This window comes from Austrofundulus limnaeus, unplaced genomic scaffold (assembly GCF_001266775.1).
Source record: "Austrofundulus limnaeus strain Quisiro unplaced genomic scaffold, Austrofundulus_limnaeus-1.0 Scaffold17, whole genome shotgun sequence".
Classification (NCBI taxonomy): domain Eukaryota; kingdom Metazoa; phylum Chordata; class Actinopteri; order Cyprinodontiformes; family Rivulidae; genus Austrofundulus; species Austrofundulus limnaeus.
In genome coordinates this window covers 704267-727047 of record NW_013952419.1, presented here as the reverse complement: position 1 = coordinate 727047, position 22781 = coordinate 704267, and the positions used below count along the sequence as shown (strand labels likewise).

General features: G+C 40.2%; 2 protein-coding genes and 1 long non-coding RNA gene across 5 annotated transcripts in view; 1 reads left to right on the top strand and 2 right to left on the bottom strand.

The window, feature by feature from the left end:
• The window catches only part of LOC106514063 (uncharacterized), a 1984-nt gene extending 1352 nt beyond the window's left edge, over positions 1-632 (bottom strand). The window contains exon 1 of the long non-coding RNA XR_001309859.1: positions 574-632. This is a non-coding gene — a long non-coding RNA (uncharacterized LOC106514063). The remainder of the gene's footprint in view (positions 1-573) is intronic.
• Positions 1-4490, top strand: part of zgc:165604 (immunoglobulin superfamily member 11) — a 5260-nt gene extending 770 nt beyond the window's left edge. Inside the window, exons 2-7 of the mRNA XM_014003156.1 lie at positions 348-505; positions 580-646; positions 1596-1727; positions 2207-2362; positions 3361-3483; positions 3682-4490. Of these exons, the coding sequence (XP_013858610.1) occupies positions 348-505; positions 580-646; positions 1596-1727; positions 2207-2362; positions 3361-3483; positions 3682-3884 (839 nt within the window). The 3' untranslated portion in view covers positions 3885-4490. The remainder of the gene's footprint in view (positions 1-347; positions 506-579; positions 647-1595; positions 1728-2206; positions 2363-3360; positions 3484-3681) is intronic.
• A 1779-nt stretch (positions 4491-6269) lies between these two features.
• Positions 6270-22781, bottom strand: part of LOC106514060 (pecanex 3) — a 29115-nt gene continuing 12603 nt past the window's right edge. The window contains exons 17-37 of one of the 3 annotated variants that reach the window (XR_001309858.1): positions 21826-21917; positions 21609-21718; positions 21121-21226; positions 20920-21012; positions 20660-20810; positions 19741-19885; positions 18226-18403; positions 17917-18025; positions 17564-17693; positions 17433-17491; positions 17129-17344; positions 16147-16400; positions 15594-15824; positions 14500-14603; positions 14266-14413; positions 13968-14198; positions 13598-13872; positions 13357-13526; positions 11604-11989; positions 8163-9401; positions 6270-8099 (exon numbers count right to left, since the gene is read on the bottom strand). Coding sequence is in view for 2 of the 3 variants with exons in the window: in XM_014003154.1 (XP_013858608.1) it covers positions 9246-9401; positions 11604-11989; positions 13357-13526; positions 13598-13872; positions 13968-14198; positions 14266-14413; positions 14500-14603; positions 15594-15824; positions 16147-16400; positions 17129-17344; positions 17433-17491; positions 17564-17693; positions 17917-18025; positions 18226-18403; positions 19741-19885; positions 20660-20810; positions 20920-21012; positions 21121-21226; positions 21609-21718; positions 21826-21917 (3344 nt within the window). In the remaining variant the exon portion in view is untranslated. Of the gene's footprint in view, positions 9402-11603; positions 11990-13356; positions 13527-13597; positions 13873-13967; positions 14199-14265; positions 14414-14499; positions 14604-15593; positions 15825-16146; positions 16401-17128; positions 17345-17432; positions 17492-17563; positions 17694-17916; positions 18026-18225; positions 18404-19740; positions 19886-20659; positions 20811-20919; positions 21013-21120; positions 21227-21608; positions 21719-21825; positions 21918-22781 lie in introns of all 3 variants that reach the window. The other 2 variants (XM_014003154.1, XM_014003155.1) reach the window with 2 other exon arrangements.

The following is a 22781-nucleotide window of genomic DNA, read 5'->3' as shown; positions in this document are numbered from 1 at the left end:
GCACACACGCACGCACACACACACACACACACACACAAGGCCTGGGGTGTGAGAGGAGGAGGAGAACGTTCATTATTGCAGTAATGAGGGGGGAGCAGACCCGATTCAGTTTTTGCATCAACAGGAAAGCCGAAGAGTTCAAAGCAGAATGTTAACAATAAAATGTGAACTTTAGAAAAACTCTTTTCAGAACGAGGTCCCCAAATGGCGGTCTGCGGCCTGAATCGCGACCCCCCCATGACATCTCTGAACCCTGACTGGTTTTTAAAGAATAGAAAGTATCTCTGAATAAACTAGGACCACTGATCAACAAGTTTGAATGATTGAGTTTTCGTTCTCGTCTCCAGCTGCTCTCAGGGTCAGCATGAGGGAGTCCAGTCTAGAGGTGGTCCGAGGCGATTCGGTCCTCCTGCCCTGCTCCTTCTCCACCTCCTCCTCCCGCCTCTCCAGACTCAACATCATCTTGACCCTGGCTCGCTTCTCCGACCCAGAGACCCCGATCCAGGTGTGGGCTGAGGCTGATGGCGCGTGGTGATGATGAGCAGAGAAATGACGTGTTTGTGTCTGACTGACCTGCAGGTGATCGTGTACGACCACAGGCAGGTGATTGAAGACCCCTTCTTCATGGGCAGGGTGGGTTTTACAGGTACGTGTCATGTGTTAAAGTAGTTTCCTGTGACACATAAAAACATCTGATTACTTTAAAAACTAAGTTTATTACATTTTTCACTTTAGCATGTCTCCATTTTGTCACTGACGCAATGCATTCTGGGGATGATGATGATGATGGGTTGCAGTTAAACTATAAGACAATAAAATGATGTTTTGTATTAGTTTCTATGTTTAGCACATTGAATGGGTTGAAATGATCAAACATGATGTTTAGAAAATTAGCGATGGAGCTAACGCCATATTTATACTACTGCTATGGTGTTAGCTAATATTATTAACTTAAGAGCTAACGCCATACATTTACTTTAGAGCTGTTGCGATATTGTTATTTTATTATTATTAATATTAATAATAGAGAATTTACATTTCCTGCAAAAATGAGATGTGAATGGTTGATGCTGAATGATTTTTGCTGAATAAATTAAAAAAATAGCTGAAGCTAAATCAAAAATAGCAAAAAAGTAGCTAAAATTAGCACAAAGAAAGAGAAAGAGCATGTTTGCTGAATTAAGCAGTAAGAAGCTGAAATTATCCAAAACAAAATACATGAATTTAAATGAAAAAAGTTCAAATTGGCAAAAAAGTAGCTAAAAACATAAAAAACTGTTAAAATTAGCAGAAAGAAGTCAAAAGAAGCTCAAAACTTAGAAGAAGGTGGTCAGAATGATAGCTAAAATTGTAGAAAAAAGCTAAATAGAAGCCGAAGGAAGCTGAAATCAAAATGAACCTTCAAGCTGGAGCACCTTGTGTCATCATATACCCAGAATGCTTTGCGGTATAAATAACATGACATCCGTACAACATTATATTATTTTAAAAAATAAATAAATAGTAAATATTTAATAATTTCTGCTGTTACAACTAGTCTCTGTAAGGACCTTTACTGACGGACTGAAACCTTCATGTTTCCTGGGAACCTGCAGGTCTTCCTTTCAGTGCAGACGTCCTCCTGAACGACACCCGGGTCTCAGACGCCGGAGTTTACCGCTGRGTGGTCAACAACCTGCCAGAGACCGCAGATCCTGGCATCGGAGAGTTGGAGCTCAGCGTTCTGGGTACAAGAGCCTCACCCTGCTCTACAACCACCTTCAGGAGTTTATTTGAACATTTTCTGTCTGAAATGGGACAAAAGTCAAAATGTTTAATTATCACACATTTTTATGGGCCTGTAACATATGAGGAAAGACCCTGGGTTGACAGTTTTAAGACTGATATGATATGAGATGATATAATACAACACGACACGATACGATACGATATGATACGATACAATATAATATAATATAATAAAAAGCTTAAACACGTAGAAACAAAAATGGACAAATTTCCTGTTTTTTTAAAGAAATTTATAATAACATAATCAAAAACTGCTCATTAAAGAATAAATGGAGCAAACTGACATTATATTTTATGTTTGGAGGTGTTCTAGTTAAAGTAATTTTAATGTTTTCAAGTAGTTATCAAACTCGTAGATAACTCTGAACAAACTGAGTTTGGATCTCCCAGGAAAATAACGTTTGTGTGATTGTTTCAGAACCGCCCTCACTGCCCGACTGTAAGTGGGACGGAGACACTGACGTGGGCGGAAGTGTCCGGCTGTCTTGTTCGGTGACGGTGGGCGTCCCGACTCCAGACATCCGCTGGGAGAAAGTGAACCCTGAGGAAATCTCCCTGCCCATCAATATGGAGGGTCAGTGTCACACCTGAAGTCCTCAGGTCCACAGGAGGTTTCAGATTTGATATTCCAGCCTGAGCTGTCAGAAACCTCCTGTTTCGAATATTTATGACAATATGAGCAGCTGTCATTTGGTTCAGTTAAACTGATTCTGCACACATGAAGTTATAAGAACCTGCATCAGGGAGGACCTACTTTTTCTTAAAATCATGGCACCTACATTAAAATCTTAAATCATGATCCATCAGAACCTCCTGATTTAAGTCCCTCATTAATCAAAGTTTTCAATGGTTGGTTGTTTTGACTCCAGAGTTAAATTAAATATATTTTGATGCAAACTTTGGGAAGTTTGACCGACTCAATTAGTGATGTTTTGATATCAAAATTTTTACAAGTACTTGTACAAAACTCAGGACTAATACCAGTATAGATGCTGAGATACTCCATTGTATGTTTTTGATTTTCTTTTTTGTTTTTAAAGTCATTTTGTAAGGTTTAGTAGAAGTACTTGGTATCGGTGAGTACCTGAAGTACTCGTATGTGATTAAAAAAAACAAACTGGTATTGGGACACAGTCAAATTCAATCATAATTCAGGTCAAAAAACACAAAAGATGACTTCTTGAAAAAATGGCAGCCAAAGTTTTTTCTGTCCTCATGTGGAAACAGATTAAATTTCCTACGTGTATCAGGCAGTGACAGATCATTTTTTAAACTCTTACAAATTGGTTTAGTGTTTTATTTTGGACAAAATTAACTGTTTTGTTTTTTATCAGGGCCAGATTGTTTCACATTTTTTGGGTAATTAATCCCTGAATTCTTCTTCAAGGATCATCGCTTCAGTTAATTTAGGGGATTTTTCATTTGATTAAAAAAAATAGAGGCAGGATTGAAAGGATGTTAAGAGGGAAGAGATATTAACTCACAGTCTCACCACACAAATAATCTCCTGACCCGTCAGCTGGTTCACAGCTAAGTTTTAGTCGTTGACCTGAACGTGTCTCCCTCTCTCAGGGGACTGGACCGGGTTGGTCCAAATCCTCAACGTGTCGTCTCAGACGTCTGGTTTGTACCGCTGCTCCGCCTCCAACATCCTGGGAACAGAACACTGCTACGTCAGCCTGGTCATTTACACCCGTGAGTGTCGACTGCAGAACTCGGTCATTTGCTCAAGGGACATTTTCTCAAGAACATAGTTTATAGTATTAAACAAACATCAGTGTTAACATTTAGCTGTGATCGTGCTCTCTGATTGGCTAAAGCCTTCCCATCATTAACCCTTTGAACCATTTGTTTGAACTGATGCTTTCTTTGTGTTTGCTTACGTCTCTGCAGCCCCAGACGGACCCTCAGGCCTCCTGCAGGGTGTTCTGCTCACTCTGGTCATGAGCCTGATTCTGGTGGCTCTGCTGGTCCTGGTTCTGTGGCTGCGTCGGACCGGGCAGGATGGGAGATGGAAGGAGAGGAAGGCCGAGGAAGAGGAGTGTTACAACGAGATCCGGTACACCCCGTCTCTGATGAAACGCTCCTTCGTCTGAAGACCACCAGGTACTGAAAAACCAACTCTGTGGTACCAAACAAAGAACTTTAAACGGACTCTTTGGATCCATTTGGACGTTGGTTCGTAGCAGCTGAACTTCAGCCCCTCACATCAGCTGAAGGTCCAAGACGAGAACGGTTGTACCTGCTGTTTTATTTTAGATTTTGATAACAAAACTTGTTTTCTCTGAGGAGCTTTCCTAGATGTAAAAATACCTAAATAAATAAAAAAGGTCTCAATGTGAGAAAAGCTGTGTCTCAAACACAAAAGCCACCATCTCAATATGAGAAACGTCTCATACTGAAGAGCAACCTATCAAGACAAAAATGTCTTGTTAAATCACGAGTCGAGTTATTTCAAGGGAAGAAAACAAGTCATTGAAGATGAGAAATAGAAAATGATCAGGATCCAAATGGTTCACATATAAAAATGACAACTTAAGTTTTTATTTAAAAATACTGAAAATAAGTCATTACGAGAAAAATGTTAGTCTACTGAGATACTGAAATAACTCATCCTTTTTAGAAGTTTTACATGTTAAATATTTAGTTCATCATTCAAAGTATTTTATCTTTTTAATCACCAATACATCATTTATTATAGTTGCCACTTTTTTAAATTTTAGAAGTCTGAAACATAAAAAGGCAATAAATCAAGTCATAAGCAGAAAACTGCTGCAAACGTGTTACAACAGGAGAGTCAAACTCCTTTTCACTGAGGGTCACGTGAGCGTTTTGGTGGTCCTCAAAGGACCAGTTTGACGTTTTGACTTGGACTAAAAACACAAAACGTCACATTCTTCATCTCACTGCTACGTCTAAGCCCTGTTAAACAATAACTGAGCTCCACATGGTATTTTCTGCATAGGAACAGTGTTTTAACACGTCTTCTTAAGCTGCTTTCCATTTARATCGTATTCCTGGAACTGGTAAATGGTAGTGACGTCATTTCCCAACTAACCATATGAAACTGCATTCCAGTTAGCTGACAGGTGATTGTATTGTTGCCGCTAACCTAACCTAGCCTAGCTACAACACTGCTAGAATATAAACAATGACAAAAAGAGAGCTCTACTATGTACGTCATGCAAATAAACATTGATTTTAATAAGTGCAGTAGAAAATACACTACTTGTGCGAGTGATTAAACATGCACAAAAAAATTGAGAAGATAATTAACAGTAAAAGTTACGGAGTTAACTTTCTAAAGCTGTGAGTAGCCGCCATCTTAAAATGAAACTGGGGGCAGTTTCATTTCTTCCACTATACGAGTGGAATATTACCACTGGAGGGGGCGTTCCAGTTTAAATCTACAAATGGGAACAGGGAAATTACCACTTCCCAGGACTACTGGAARGCAGCATTATAAACACTGAGAAGTACTACCTGYATGACTAACTAAATGTAAAATAAATACAGAAATACTGTTAAAAGAGTTGCTGCCATCTTGAATTCTGAACTCTCCCACTTTCCAATAGAGAATTTCCACTGAAGTTGTGTCCCAGTTTAAATTCAACTTGTAAGTGGGAAATTACCACTTAGGGGGCTCAGTGGGTACACAAGTCTAAAAGTTTGAAACATTTCAGCACTTTCAGGACCTTGGACAGTTCCTTCGGTCCTTCACACTGTTTAAAGAGGGGCTATTCAACTAAACTGCTCCAGGGTCCACAGTTACTGCAGGTCAACTGCTCAGGGGCTGAATATCCAGGAATTAAAGTTATTATGTAAATAAACAAAGTATTACAAAGATCTGTTACCTTTGAAATAATATATTTTGCTGTATTTAATCATGGATATAGCATTCAGCACCTTATAAAAGTAGTGATAAAAATATCAAAAACAAAAATAACACATTAAGCCTCTTATAAAACACAAACCATATTTTGACATTTCTGACCTGCCATATTTTTAAACCTATTTTTTTCATTTTCAGTTTTATCTTCAACTGATTGTAATTTTAACTGTCTTGAGTGTTCATAGAAATGTTTTTTATCAGATTCTAGCTAAGACCTTGATGTTTCTGTTGCTACCAAACATGTCAATGTTTAACTAGTAGAAAACCGGGGGCTTGGGCTTAAGAGATGAATGAACCAATTGACGGGCCAAATTTTGGTCACTCGTGGGCCGCCAGTTGAATAGCCCTGGTCTAAAGTCCTGAAACATTCCAGCACTTTCAGGACCTTGGACAGTTCCTTCAGCCCTGCACACTGTCTGGGGTTTAAATAAAAAAATTTAATTTAATAATTAGTTGTAGTACATTATAGTTTTGGAGAACCATCATTACGTTTGAAGTTGTTCTAGTGGTATTGGGTACACAAGTACCACGGGTTTACAGTATAAGTCTAATTTAAACACTTGTGAAGGAAAACATGACTCAAAGCAAATGATTTGCAAACAAAGACAAAAACTTTAATTTAAATAGAAGAAAGGGGGTCACATAAAAAACTGTACAGAACATTTGACCTAAAGTTCTTAAATAAACAATCTGCCTCCCAAAAAGAAGAGAAAGAAAACAAAAAGCAGGGATGGTGAACGGTGTTGTGCAAAAGAAGTTCTCAGTAATTCTTCCCAAACTGCACGTTTATTTTCAGCGTTTCACACTGAAGGGTCCGAAACGCAACAATCCCACTCTGAAACCTCAGTGTTTCTGATGAAGAAACCAAAATCCAATAATAAAATAGATTTATTTTAAATATATATTTATATAGGAAACATGCTGTACAGAGGTTCAGACATTAAGAAATCCCTTTAAAAATTTCTCCTCCGACACCCACATCTGTCTGTTAGCTTGTGCTTTCCTGACTCCCAGAAAAAAAAATAAAAGCACAACTTCCTGTTCCTTTTGTGTACGAAATAAACAAATAAAAAGAAAATCCAGCACTGATCAATAAGTTTGTTTTTCCTGAGTTAAGGGTGGTAACAGATTGTGAGAGGGATGCGGACGCCTTCACTGCTTCAAAAAAAAAAAAAWAAAACTTTTTGCTCAAACGTAAAAATTAAATGAGAAAAACATCAGCAGGAAGTCGTTTCATACAGATGCAGGTTTTTTACACCGAGCCAAGGAAAAAGGGACGTCTTGTTTCAACTGAACACTAAATTGTGATTTTATTCTAAAAAGGACTTAAAAAAATTGGTGTGGGTAGTCAGTGTCTTACCTGCAGCAGACAAAATGTTAGTGTGCATCAAAACAAGCTTATTTTACAAAGAAACTGTTGAAAATTGGAAAAATGTAACTGAGCAAATGCCATGATGTGGATCTTTACCCTGCATTGCTCCAAAACCTAATCTCACCTGAGGAAACCGCCTCAAAATAAAAACTCCACTTTAAAGTTTCATTTTTAAAGACTTCATGTGGAATAAAATTTTATTTCTTTCCTGTTTTTCTTGTTTTGATTTGACGAAAATAATAAAAAAACCTCCAGGTTTATGGTTAATGCTATGGCACATTGCTAGACAACTGGACAAAGAGTCTAAAAACCACTGGACAGACAAACAACTCTTGGGTCTGACAGCTTCATGTTGTGTGTTTACAGTTGACTGGAACCCACAGAAACTCAGTTTTTAGTTTTTCACAGTGGTCAAAAAATATAGTGCAAGAGTGGGGGGAAAGACCATCTTCAACGTGACTTCTCAGGAATATTTCCAGTTGCGTTATAAATTTAAAGACATTTTCTTTGTGTTCTGTAGAAGACTTCTGAGCAGTCAGTATCTTACCTGCAGTGGACAAGGGAATCACAAGTTGGAGTAAATTTTTAATTTTTAAGCAGGAAATATAAAGTTGTAGAAAAAAAAAGCTCATGAACTAGAATCAGATGTTTGATTGACAGCGATTCACTTGTTTTTCCCCACTTGGACTAGCCATCAGCTCATCAATTTGGTGAAATGCAACCCATTTCTTTAAACTGAGATTTTTTATTAATCTTTCCAAACTCCATTTAAATAATGTAAACTATCCCTTTTTTACTACCAATGTCATGGCCCAGTTCTGATAATTGACTAGCTTAGTATCCCCAAACAGCATTTTAATTGCTGTCTATGACAGGTTACATACTGACTGCTCATACGTTCCACACAAAACACCATCAAAACAAACGTTTTCCTCAAAAAATAAACATGATCGCTGCTGAGATGATTTGATGCAAACACAAGAGGGAGGGGAGGGGATGCAGTAGACAGAAGGTAGAATTCATATCAGCACACCGTGAAGACAAACCCTGTAAAAGATATCTGTAAGACAATATTCAAATAAATAGTCCACTTTTTTGTTTTCAATTTACCTTCCAACTAAAACGCTGGATGTAACTGTTGTAGAAACAGCAGTAGTAGTGGGTTTACTAGTAGTAGGAGATGCAGAAGCAGTAGTACAGTAATGGTGCTGGGGGGTGGTCAGGGGGTACTGCATGTAAAGGAACCACAGCAGCCTGCCGTTTGGAGAGCCGTGATCTGATTGGATCCATCCTGACGGGGCGTTACAGTTTCCCCGATGGAAAACTTAAGTCTCAAACGCTGAAGATTCTTCAAGTAAAACAAAACAAAACGTTCAACACCTTCAGGTCAGACAGGATCCTGTTTGATCCCGATCCACCCGTTCTGCTCCGAGTCGGGACTGAATCCTCTGTAAACGAGCTGTGAAAGCACCACTTGTTGGCTCGGATGGAGGAGGATGTTTGTCTTTTTCTTCTCCTGAATCTCAAACGGTTGGATGTTGATGAGGTTTTCTTTCTTTACTTGCTCATTACATGTTGAGTGGAGAAGAAACGTGGAAGCAGAGGCTCCTCAAGCGCCGACTCTGCTGCAGGTCCAGTCAGGAACGGGATGAAACCCAAACAGAAAGGCTCGTCACGGCTCCTACACGTCCTTCACTTCTTTATACGTCACATATTGATCTGTTTTGATTGGCTATGAAAAATGACGCTGCTGTCGCCAAGACCTTTGTCCAGTATAAAAAAATAAAACCATCCCTTGTAATTGCACTGGCCATTCATGCCTGTCGCTGTTCTGACCCAAAGCTTGTCCAGAGACACACAGAGCTCGTGTTTGTAAAAAAACAAAAATGGGAGTGAATGAAACAACAAACCTCATGACGACACTCAACCTCAGAATAAAACAGGTTGGTTCAAATCATCCCTGGTCTGTCGTGCATCAGCTCAGCATGCTACCAGATGTTGAGACAGAGCGTGTGTGTGTGTGTACCCAGATTTAGCCTGTATCAGTGGGACATTGGGAGAATCTACAAATCGTTGCACTGAATGAGAGAGAGAGAGAATGAGTGCCGAAGGCTGGAATGAGTCTGGTTCTGGGCGGACCCGCTTTGGTCCACTGTGTGCTTTTTTATTGTAGAAACCATCACCGGTGCGAGCTCAGCGCAGGTGATCAAGTAAAGGCAGCTCTGTGGATTCCTCTTTCGGGGTCGGGGGGTCTCCTGAAGCCAGCAGCGCGGTTGGATTGAGGGTCTGAGTGGCTCCCAGCGGGTCCTGGGTCAGAACGGCCTCCTGTAGTGGTGCAGGGGGGGCGGGCTGGAAGAGACCGCATCAAACAGATCACAGGAGGCTAATCCAAAGAAAATCAGCACTGCTGCAAACTACTGTCAAAAGATGATTCACGAGTTTTCCAAGAACCTGTTTCTAATAAAGACCAAGAGATCTCAGCCAGTAACAGCAGCGATAACTCAGATTATCTGTTGAACAATAAGAATTATAATCTGATAAAAGTGCTTTTTTCCCCTGATTCACATCCTGTCTGCGTCCCAACAATAAACCTGCTGTCTGAACCTGTTCACATGGGAGTCTGCTGTAGAGTTTCTACAGAAAATACTGTTTAAAAAAAGTATATCTTTAATTTCAGATGTTTTAGTGTTGTTAGTCTGTTATTTATCAGAACCTCTGCATCATCAAAAGCTCTAAATACAAACAAACCAAATCAGCTTTGAAGCTTTAATAACTTATCTTATAAAATCTGAGATTAAAATGTGAAACAACACAACTAACCTGTAATCTGTCAAATTGCTTCCTTCAAGATGACTATTTTCATCACAAATTATTACTAAAGAAATGACAAATAAGTATTCCTAAAACAGTTAAACTCAAAATGAGAGGCTGTTCAGTTTTGGTTTAAACCAGCAGTCTGCAGTCGTGGTCCTCGAGGTCCACTAACCTGCATGTTTTTGGCACCGTTTATACGAGACCGCTCTCTGGAAATGTTTATTGGATCCAATAAACAAGAAAAAAAATTAAAAATCACCTGTTTCCTTTGAACCACTGCAGTAATGTGCCAGGCAGATGTAACGTGATCTGTTGTACTGTCACTTTAAAATTATTATTATTTTTTGCTATAAACTTTCATTACGCTGAGAGAGGGTGCTGTGTTTGGTGAAAACGTGCACAGAAGATCTGTGAACCCTGATGTGGGCTCAGCTGTATGATCACATCCAAACTAGTGAATAAACTGATGTTCCTTGGAACTTAACATATTTTTTGGTTTTGCTCCGTCATGCTGCAAAGGGTGAGTGACACAAAAACACTTTGCTGTCTGTAGTTTACTGTAATTATTGGTAGTTCAGAAGCTTTAGCCTGTAGTCACCTGTGTGCACATGCACGCTTTAACACCTGCAGAGGATTTCACACATCTGTGGGGGGACCAATCACTGGWGACGTGCAAACAAGCAGCTGTTACAGTATCACTGAACAGGGGCTTAGCTGCTTCACTGCTCTTCAGAAGCTTGTTAATCACTCATTTGTTCAGATGAGGTGTGTCAAAGCAGAGAAACATCTAAAATATARAGGATAGTGGTCTTCAAGGACCAGGATTGAGCTCCTCTTGTGTGGGTTTTGTGAAAACTTGATTTYTGAGCCTGACCCTGAAGTTACACATGAGTAAACAGTAAACAAAGCTGTGTTCTTATTTAGAGTAGAGGGATGGTTTGCCCCTAATGAGAAAGAGTTCACAGCAAAGAGGTCAATAACTCATTCACCGCCTGCTGTGGACCGGCTCTACAGCAACAATCTATAACTGTGCTGAAGGCTTTATAAGGCCTGCAGAACCCGGCTCGTTCGGGCCAACACGTAGGCCTTTTCACAGACTTCATCATGGCTGAGTAACTCAACCAAAACCTGATTCCCTTCATAGCATGTGTCCATCATCACTGACCTCAGCGCTGCGCTCACAGCTTGGTATTATTCTGGTTCTGGCAGCTTTTAAGGATCTACAGACTGTGGATCTGACCGCCTCACCTCCCTCTGTGCAGAGGGAGAAACATGGAGCAGGATTTCCTCACCATGAAGCATTAATGACTCACAGAACTCAGTCTCAAGTTCTGACTGAAGACTCSACTGTAGCGCAGCATGTTGTCAGATATAAACAGGTAAAAACATCTGTTTGAGGTAAAAAATGTCAAATCTAATTATTATTTGCAGCAGTTTCTATGGAAYGATCCAACACAGCTGAGGCTACAGCAGATGTTTCAGATATTTCCTGTAATGCTCACTTTATTAACGACCATTGAGTGACTCAAGGAAAGACAAAAAATCTACTTTAATGTTGGGATGACTGGTGTCTCTATTTTAATTTCCACCAGTCAAAWATACAAAGCCATCATAAAATGTGGGTGGAGCTTTAGAAGATGTTATAAAACTTTAAAAGTAAAATTTAAAATCTAACTTGAACAGGATTTTTATGACCCAGTCTGTTGTTTTGACAGTGAAACAGTCTCGTCTCCTCACCTGTGTGCGTATTGTCGGTACTGCMCCTTCTGTTTCCACTGAAGATGCTCCGCTGAAGCCTTTTCTGCCTGAAAAACTCCACTTCCCAAAGTGGCCTTCGTAGTGCGGCCCGCTCCGCTGGCCCACTCTGTGCCCTGAGTTTTCCAGGAGAGCCGCTGGGCAGAAGCGCTCTGCACCTGGAAGAGGGGGAGGAGCCACAGAGCTGCTGAAGGAGAGCTGGGAGCTGGAGAGCTGCTGGCCCAGAAGCCCCTGGATGGAGGACGTTCGCTGTAGAGAAGTTAGCAGTCCTGCCTCCATTCTGCCTTCTGATTGGCTGAGGAGAGCTAATGGGAGAGGCTGAGGGTGGTGAGGCCAGCTTTGGGTTGGGCCGATGGGGTAATCTGTGCCTAAAATATAAGAAAAGCCAAATAATTTAGTCCTCCGTTACTGAGACAAGAGAAAAACAAACTAATGCAACTGAAAACACAAACATCCTACCGTATTTCTGCATGAAAAATGCAAGAATTTAATCCCAAACATCATCCAGAAAGTGGGCAGTCATACTATACACAGGAGTACATTTTAACTGCTTTTATTATTGTACTACTGCAATAAGTTTCAATATTTTCTTGAATATAATTGAAATAATGGATCACGGGGGATAAATCATCATAATTTCTTCTTGTGCACCCCACCTGCTGTATGTTGCGCACAGTTCAACATATCAACAACATTGTTTACTCACTGGTTAGGAGGAAAACTTGTTTTTTCCTTCTTGTTAACCGTGGAAATGAAAACAAGGTTCCTACAGTTTAAGGCAAGTTAAATTTAAGACTTTTTAAGACTTTTTAATGCCAAATGAAATCAAATTTAAGACCAATTTCATAATAAACACAAATGACAAAAAATAAAAACTCTGGCAGAAATTCATGAATGAAAGTATTTTTGGTTGAATTATTCAACCAAATTGTTTTTACTATTTTGTCAAATATAGCAAAAAACATTTTTAGCAGTCAGTTTTAAACTTAATTTAATTTCTGTAAATCCTCTAATGACCCAAAATTTGGAGTTTGATGCACGGTGGGTTCTCAACCCCAGCTTGCTGTAGATGAAACCTTAAAGTGTCTGTGACATCAAATTTTTGTAAGAAATATGAATGTATTTTTGGAAAGACAACGTTAACATATTAGAAAACAAATTTCACGTTGCTCAGATGGACAGTTGAGATATTTGCATGTGAAATAACAGGAAGTGATGTCAAAAGGGAACATCTGAATGGGAATATTTAAAAAAATAAATGTTACCAATTATTTTAATATTTGATACGAACTACAGTCATCCTATTTACAATGTGTTAACATTTTTAAGACTTCTGTAGATTGATTGATTTAAGACCTTTTAAGGCTAATAAAGGTCTTATTTTTTMGATTGATGAATTCAAGGCCTTTTAAGACTTTTTAAGGATCTGCAGGAACCCTGGAAAAGACGACACTAGTTTCACGTCCTGAAAAATCCAACTTGCTAATTTAATAACCGGCTCCTGCTCTGGGACCGGGCGGTTTTCAGAGACACACAGAACCGCTGCAACAAACACTCCCACAAGTGTCACCCCCCATCCCCAAATAATGTTTTCCCACCAGAGCCTGAAACATCCTGAAGTCTGTCTTGCATAAATACGGTAATTTTAACATGTGAAAGTGACACTCGGCAGCAGAGAACCCTTTAAACAAAGACAGAGATCAGATTTCCACGACGAGCTGTGAACAGATCTTACCCATGGAAGGCTGGAGGGTTGTGATGTGCTGCTGGGGGAGGCTGGAGGCGGGGGTACTTTGGGTGGTGTGAATGGCTGGGTTGGTGGAGATGGAGGTGGAGCCGCCACCGCAGTCGGAGTCCTCGATGTTTCCTCCGCTGTTGCATCCAGCGCCGCATCCTTTCTGCAGCCTGCAGATCCCACAGGTTTTATTAGTGATGAGTTTTTATTCAACATTTAATCCAGCAGGTGAAACACGTACCTGTCCCAGCTGCTGATGAGCCAGGTGTAAATGTTGTGTGGGCTGACTGGCCCTCCCCACACGGAGCGCAGCTGACTGTGCCCCCCAGCGTATGAGGTGGTGAGGGGGGACACGTATATGGGGTAGCCAATCGGCTGGTCGCAGGAGGAGTTGATCATGTTCCTCAGGGCCTGCTTGGCGTTCTGAATGCTTCCACGCTCTGGGTTACGGTTACGCAGGAAAACCAGCTCCTGCTGCTGACCTGCCCACAGCCCCCGCACACACTCCCTGTTCACCTGGAAGGAAGGGAGACACAAACACAAGCTCACTTTCTGTATTATTACACTTTAAATAGAGTAAATAATAACAATAATCAGTGTATGCAACAGACCTTGATGACTCTGAAGCTGAGGAACCTCTTGTTGAGCATGATGATCTTGTACTCGTCGCTGCCATCATCCATGATGTGGCGCAGCGCGAGCAGCGAGGGCATGTTGGCCAGGATGGCACTGCGCCACACGGGGTCACCTTCATGCGATATCAACATCTTCTCTTCGTTGGCAGTGATGGCGTCAAACAGAACCATGGGATCCTCGTATTCATCCGGAGACGTGAAGTGATCCTGGACAGAAGGCAGACTGTAAAGGTTGACGTGTCAGTAAAATACCTCCTTTCTTTTGAAACGCTACCTGGTGGAGTTTGAGGGACATCCGTACTCCTGGCGCCACAACCCGATTCAGCAGGTCCATATCTGCAAACACCCATTCATCTCTGGGAGATGTGATGCGGAAGTCTCCTTTGAAGAGAGCGTGGAGGCCGTAGAGAAAAGGCTCCAAACTGACAAAGAAACAAATCCCAAAAAATTAACACTTAATTCGTGGCAGAACGTGAATTCAAGTAAAGATTGAATCTGGAGGTCTTACCTTGCAGACATGCTGTGAGACGCTGTGCCCAGAGCTCTCCTTCCCAGGATACACAAACCAAAACACAGGATGACGAGCGGAGAATCTCTTTCACAAACCACCGGCTACAAAACAACCACAGAAAAACAAATCCTGTACATTTAATAGAAATTCTGGTGTCAAGTCTGGAAAATGCTGCGACAATGCACTAAAGTTAGTGGAATAAAGGCTTGTTTAACTGAAAAGCTCAAATGCTTCATACAATGTAAAAAGCATCTCCTAGACCAGGGGGATCTGCAACCTTTACGATCAAGAGAGCCGTTTCTGCTACTGACGCTGTAATAAAATGTGTCCAGAGCTGTAAAATAAGCTACAACTGTGATTATCAACTGGTGGTCCGCGGGCCTTTTCGAGGTCATTTTGGGAACCTCTACGGCCAGAGGAGGTGACATAATAAAACTAAAAAATATATAAGGGATTTTATTATTTATAATCTTTTTTTACCCATCAGAACAAATAAAAAGACCGGATTCATGTAAACAAGAAAAATACCATTTATAGTTTATACCTAATTTTATAAAAACTAGTACAACTGAGTTATTCAGGCATATATTTTTCTAATTCTTATTATGTAGTTTTTAATATTTTTTAAAGGTAATTTTGATGATTGAAGGAAAGATCATAGAAAGAAGTTGGATTATTTGAGTAAACAACAGGCTAGCATGAGCTAACATGTTTTACTTTGTATTAGTAGTAATGATCACGTATTTGCATACAAATTGATTTCTGTTGTGGGTATAAAAACAAACAAACAAAAAAAGAATCTATTACGTTTGGTCACATTTTCAAAGAGCCACTGTAGAGGGACCAAAGAGACACATGTGGCCCCAGAGCCGCAGGTTGCAGACCCCTGTCCTACACAGAAAAGGTTTATCACAAGATAAACACCTTCACTTAGTTTCTCTCATTGTCATTTTTCAAAGAGTAAATCTCTGCTTTGAGTCTTCTTTGGATAAATGCAGCCAAATCTTAAATAATAAACTCAACAGGTAATAAAAGCAATAACAACCCAGCTCTATGTGAGATTTTACTGCAGATGTTGCAGCAGGTCTCACCGTTTGACGCCTGCTGTTACAATACTGCACCCAGTCCAGGTAAATCAAACAGAAAGAGGACAGGGTGATGCCGGAGGCTCTGTGATCGTAGTCTTCATCGATGTTCAGGTTGAAGGTGGGATCACTGTCCACGTAGTTGGAGCCGAGGCACGGCCGCAGAGCCTCCTGAATTGTCTCGTTAGTCAACCACTCTTCAAGCTTAGAGGATCGGRTGACGTAGTAAATGATGCTCTGAGGAGGAGACAAATTATTACAACATAAAAAACATTTTTCATCTTTAGTATTTTAAAACCAATAGTGAATATTAATAAAATAAATTAATAAAACTGGTCGTATTCAAGGTACAGAAGTAGCACTATATTTTATAAGTACTCATGTCAATATGTAGTAATGTTATATTTTCCCTCTAAACTCTTGAAATGTGTTTTTGGAAGCATTTAAACTAATTCTATAAGAAAATATTAAATTTTTATCAGTAAAAGTGACTCTGACAACCTGTTAAAAGAAATAATCGGCCACACATTTCAAAAGGACCTTTATTTATCAGATGTACCTTGACGTAGTACGTGATGAGGATCTTACGAAGGTCAAACACTTGCAGCATCGACGCAGCATTGTTGTCACTGATGCTGTAACCCTCCAGGACATATTTAGTGGCAGCCACTTCCCAGGCCAGCCAGCGCTGTCCAAACGCAGCGTTAAAAGATAACATGTGGGGCAGATGACCCGGTTCACAGCAGCAGCAGCCTTCATCCTCCTCCACCCCCTCTGTAATGGCCTCTACCTCCCTCTGCTGACAGTAGGTCCCTAACATTAAGAACAAACAAATCATTTCATCAGTTTACCAGAAGGTAAAACCTTCTGAATCAAAGATTTGTGCATAAAACTAAAAAAGTAACTTTTAGATAATTGAAGACTTTAGAACATTTAGAGAAAACTGTGGTTGGCTGCAGCATTTTATTTAACGAGAGCTTCAAAGATGTATTAATGTCTTAAAATAAAGTGTATGCTGCTTTAAAGTCAGCATTGATCATAAACTACGTCTCTCATACTGCATGTAGATCATTTTACTCACAAATGACACCCCATCACTAAGTTTAAAAGGTAGCTGCTGAAATCTTCATTTTGCTACATTTTCTCTGGCTACTTTTGTTGCGACCCAGTTATACTGAAAAAAGGGAATTTCCCACTTGCAAGCTGTAAATTTAAACTGGAACGCCCCTCAAGTGAGAATTCCTTGTTGGAAAGTGGCAGAGTTCATCTGAAGATGGCAGATACTCTATACAACAAGGAGTAAAACCCTTTTACTTTTACTAGTATTTGTTTTATTTATTTCCTGTTTACTTAGTAGTACACGTAGTATTTTCCAGTGCTAACAAAAGGACGTGATAAAACACAATTTCTATGCAGGAAACACTACGTAGAGCTCAGTTATTGTTTGTTAGCAGTGCTCAGCCAATGAGACGTTGAGGTTAATAATGCTCATGTGACTGTCAGTGAAATGAGTTTGACAKTGTTGGTTTAGAACTACTGACCTCTAAACTCTAGACCTCTCAGCTGGAAGGTAATGAGGCCGTTTCCGATCTCGATGATGTGCACCAGAGCGTTGAGGTAGTCTGACGCGAGGATGAAGCAGTCGCCTGTGCTGTAGTTGCCCCAACGCCCAAGCAGCAGGTCTCCACACAGGCTGTGCTGCAGGGAGCGRGTCAGGTGCTCATAGAAAATAGAGTTCAAATTGTTGTCGTCAGCACCTTCAGAAAAAAACARWTTAAAAATAAGATCGTCCCGGTGGCTGCAAACTAAAAAGATGCAGAGATCATCAGATGTGAAAGAACAAACCTGGGTTGCGATCTAACTGAGTGGCGAGTCTTGTGTTGGAATGATCGACACGTTTGGTGCTGAAATAAAAGACAATTAAGCATTAGRTGTTAAACAGGGTACTTTCAGTTTAGCTTGGATAACAAACGTACTTGTAGTCTCGTTCCCAGAATTTTACAGGTCTTGTGTACGAGGTGACAAACACAGCGCTGCCTAAAACTGGATTGAGGGGRGTGGAAAAGACAGCAGAAAAAATGGCCTGGACAAAAAGCACAGCAGAGTCTAAAGAAACAAGTTAAGGACAATTCAGGGAGAAAAAAATGTACATTTAATTCTGTGAAAATGCTATTTTATGCAATAATCCTGCAACAAAACATAGCTTAATATYCTGAGCTGATGTCTGGACTTGACCTAATATTATAAACAGCCTTAGGRTGTATAATACTTAAAGTTCAGACATTTTTCCCTTTTATGCTTTTACAAACTCAGAGAAACCAAAGGATACGGGGCACAGCAAAAGGTTGTGCAAAAGCATGAAAGGCCGAGCCCCAGGTGATCTGCCACGGGGCTATGTAAGTCAACACAAAGCGCAGCTTGTACAGAAGGTCCCACATCTGAAAGAACAAGGAATAAATCACACTTTCAGACACATTGAGGAAAAAAAAAAGAAACATGCTGACAACAGCATTTGTAATGCAACAGAAATTAAAGCAGAAATTAACTTAAATTTCTCCTTTAWGCTGAACAAAGTGTCTCTGAAGGAGAAACTAGTTTAACTGTCAAAAAGAAAAATGCAGATGAAATATGTTCTGACCTTGCTGAAGAGAATGGACATGAAGTAGTAGTCGATTAGGAAGGTCTCTGAAAACTGCGGGTAGTCGAAGTGGAAGAAGAGGGTGGTGAAGCACAGCATGACGTACTGATGRGACGGGGTGCAGAAGGACGAACGCAGCAGCTTCATGCCTGCTACAGAGATGAAGAGCGCACGGCTGCTGCAGAAACAGACGGACAGGGTTCATGCGTGTTTCAGTAACTTCAATTTAAGACCATTAGGAATGATATTTAAGACCAAACCGATGCATTAACAAAAACATTCAAAGGATCCCAAACATTTTAACATAGAAACCTTTTATTGCTATCAACTTAGCTACAAAAGAATATTTAATTTTAATACAAGAACACCAAATTATTTTAATGAAATGGTGCTGTGGACCGCTTCCAAACAGAGTGCAGAAATCCCTGATATCCAGCCAAGTCTCATTGAAAACACACTTTCACATGTCTAAACCACAAGCAGCAGACATGACTGAACTTCTTTGTTTTTGGGCGGGTGAACAAGCTGCCGTATGCTCAGGGTTGTAGCAGCAAAGAGGTAGAAAATATGGACGTAAAGTGTGCCATTTTTGCCTGCAGTTATCCTGGGATTTGTAGTTTAACGCGTACAAAGACTGGTAGCAAAGTTAGCACTTCATGAAGACAGATRGCATCAACCTCTGATTACTGTGCTTTATGTTTATTTATGCAGTCAACACTTCTTGGGAATGACTGAAAGTAAAAAATAAAAAAAAAACAAGACTTGACAAAATAAAATTTCAGACTTTGGATGAAAATCTGGGTGTTTTTAAAACTRTTTTTAGGCCTAAAATTTTGATTTTCAAATTTTAGACTTTTTAAGACCCTGTACAAACCTTGGACGGAGACAGGGACAGGAAGTCAGGGACACGCTGACATACACAGGTTACTTTCCTCTCAAACCGTTTGTCTTCTCTGCCCAAATTCTAATTACTTTGGTCATCAAAAGTGTCCTTTACCCTCAGAAAGACAGAAGTCCAGCAGATGTGGTCCTGGGTAAAATTGGTCCAGTTGTTTTAGTCATTTTCTTAAAGTTGTTTCATGATTGTTTCAGAGTATGTTTTTACACTGGACTCAACACTGCAGTTTTTTTAAAGCAAACAAAAAATCCAACTTTGTAAAGTTTGTAACATACAGCTGAAAGTTTGTATATTTTCAGTGATACAGCTGATATTTATGAGACAAAGTAGAAAAATTAYAAACTGAAAATAGTGTTTTTTAAAWAAACATGTTCTCCTTCAACACCTACTGAATCGTGTGGCTGAAGAATAAATAGAAGAAACCGATTAAATGCATCTTACTCACTATGAYTAACTAGCCTGGTGACAACATCACACCTGGTGGAGGTTTAARATGTAACAAATCTTGTGTTGTGTAATTGTACATACACTTAACAGCAAGTACTRAGAGAGCAGCCACAAACAACAGCATGGCAGGTAGCTGGAAAATAGTGAAAACACAAAAACAGTAGACTCACTAAATGTCCATCTCTTTGTGATTCTGGCCAACTGTTCGAGCTTCAGTTGTAAGAGAGTTCAGCACCACAGCCGGGTAGATGAAGTACTTCTCCACACACTGAAGCCACGCGTACAGTTTCTCAAACCACATCAACTGAGCAGCATCTGGCACAAAGAGAGAGAGAGAGATTCACACAGCTGTCGAGGAAACTCACAAACATTTAGACTTTACACTTAAATCTGTCAGATCAGGCTGAAAATAAAGAGGAAATGGTGATTTCACAATAGGGTATTTTGCAATTTCTAAAAATACTGGTTGCTAATCACTACACACACTTCGAGCCATCGTCAAACAGGAAGAAGTACAACAGAAAAGATGCAGTGTGTTATTTTTGACCTCTACCTCTTGAGGTCCTCACCCCAGGAGACCCCTCAGAGTTGGGGGACGTGGAGTGTGAGAGTTTTAATAGTACTGTTGAGAGGTTGAGTCCAACCTCAGGACTCAGTATGAGCAGGACTGTTTCAACAGCYTTATTTAGGTTGTTATACTTTATTACTGCAGGATTTTGACCAGATATTGTTAGTTAGCCCAAGAAAAGTGGCAACCTGTTAAAAAGGAGAATATATGGTTCCAGGGACAGATGGTGTGAGTGAGCTAGTAGGGCTAAGCTCATCCTTGTGTTTACAAGAAAAAAATTAAATACCTGATAAACACAAATTAAAAATATTGTTTTGTTTTGTGAAATTTACAACAAAACTGGCGATAAATAGAAAATCCCACCAGTTGCCAACGATAATTATTTCTTTATTTAACGGCATTTAAAGATATAAACAGTTCAGTCTAATCAATACTTTTAATGTTCCAGTCTTTRAGTTACATTTTTCTGCTGTTCAGGTGTTTTGATGTGAGTGAAGAGAAAAGATCAACCAGCCGCTCACCTCGGACCTCAAACTGACTGTACTCTTTGGAGCGGAGGACAGGGTGGGCCAGGCAGAACCAGGGCAGCTGTTTGCGGAGCTGAGGCAGGAGATAGTGTGTAATGAAGCCTATAACTCCAGCTAGGATGTACAGGACGAAGCTGAGTGCAGGCTTTTGATGAAGCAAAAAAAATAAAATAAAAAATTTAAGAACACTTGTCATCACAGACATTACAGGAAGTTACTGAAAGAACAGGAACGAGAACGCCGCTCCAACTCACCTGCAGAGCGATAAAAACGGTGCTGGCACTGATGGCGAAGGTGATGACAGCCATGAGGGGACACATGACGAGGTCTGAATGAAGAATTTCACCCTGCAAAGATAAAATAAAGAAAAAAGAAAGTTGACTTTCAAAAGATAAAAARCCATCCTGAAACGAGCTCCTTGAATCTACACAGGCAGTTTTATTTTTTCTTTTTACCAAAGAGTTACGCAGCTTCTCAGGCAGAGGGTCCTTGATCTCCACAGGGGGGTCTTCTGGTGTTCTGTTCTCCAGTTCTGGGAGTATTTTAGACCGGACCAGTGACCTGATGTAAAAGGGGTAAAAAGCACACAAAGAAATTTCAACGCTGTACAGCAAACAGCTAATTTGGAACATCAGTCTTCACAGGCTATAATGGGAGGAAAACAGCAAGTCAGCACAAGTACGTCCTCTAACACTCCTTTCTACACASGTTTCCTGTATTTGCCTAGATGGCATCTGGAAATACTAATTATATGTAAAATGTGTAAAACTGCTAAAATACTAACACTGTCTTTCTTGATGTGTAACAAATAAGGTCAAGGAAAAGCAAAAAAAAAAAAAGCATCTTATTAGAGTGTCATCGTCACATTTAACTGGTATCCTCATCTGGGTTTAAAACTCCCCGTTTGTTAAAAAGTGAGGTCAATCAGACAGAAGATACTGACCACAGAATGGTAGGATCGCTGCTCTGCCGGCTGAGGTGATAGGAGAAAGCCAGGAGAAGGCCACAAAAAACAGAAAACAGCACTGGCACATGGGCATCCCCCCACGGAGCCTAAACAAGCAGAATTAAATAAACAATAATCCACAACAATTAGAATTTCTCAAACCAGAACATGGCACTCTTATACCTTAAACCTCAAGAGTTTACAAAGCACTCACGTTGACAGCGCCGAGGCAAAACCCATACAGCAGAGCGGCCACCAACACGCTGCGAATGAGGCTGAACAGAGACGAGAGCGGGCTGGTYGTGGCTGAGGAGAAAACACAGAGTTCAGGAGTGACATACAGACGGGTCGAAACTCATTCTCAGCCTGAAACATGCGGGTCACTCAACTCAGCTGACAGACGACACACACTGCTCCCTTGATGGAAATCACAGAAAGGTTCACAGTCATTTCTAAAATCTTTTATGCTTTTCTGAACACTGCCTGTAACACATATGTTTTTATATCTCCGTGGGGACTGTGCATTAACTTCCATTCATTTTCCAGTCTTTTCTATATCTTGATCATTCCTTAAAACTAACCTAAACTCAATCCACACCTTGGTTTTAAACCTAAACCCCACACCCAAAATCAGCATCCATACCCATGGGGACTGCATTTTTTTGGAAAATGGTTTCCACGACGCAGTAAAAACGTGCACGTACACACACCGTCCTTGTACTYCAAACTGAGGACTTTGTACTGACCTCCATTCATTTTGGTAACTGCTTTTATGCCWAACCCAGACATTTTCCCTAAAACTAACTATTACTGGACTATGGCTAACCCTAACCTGAACCAAAACTTAATTCACACCATAGCTCTAAACCTAACTTATAGAGTGCAGTAGAGCTAAAAAATAAAAATAAAGGACCAGGAAAATGTCCTCACTTTCCAAAAAATTATCCCACTTAGTTGGTTAAAGGGCCAATATTATGTGTTTCTCAGGCATACATTTAAATACTATACCATAATAAAGTATCTATGTCACCTTTAGTTGTTATTAAAATGTTATCTTATCATCACTTCCTCTTCTAAACGCCATGAAATTGGCCTCTGTTGCTAAGAACCACCTTCCGCTTCTGTCTCGCCCATTTCAGTGTGTGTGTGTGTGTGTGTGTGTGTGTGTGT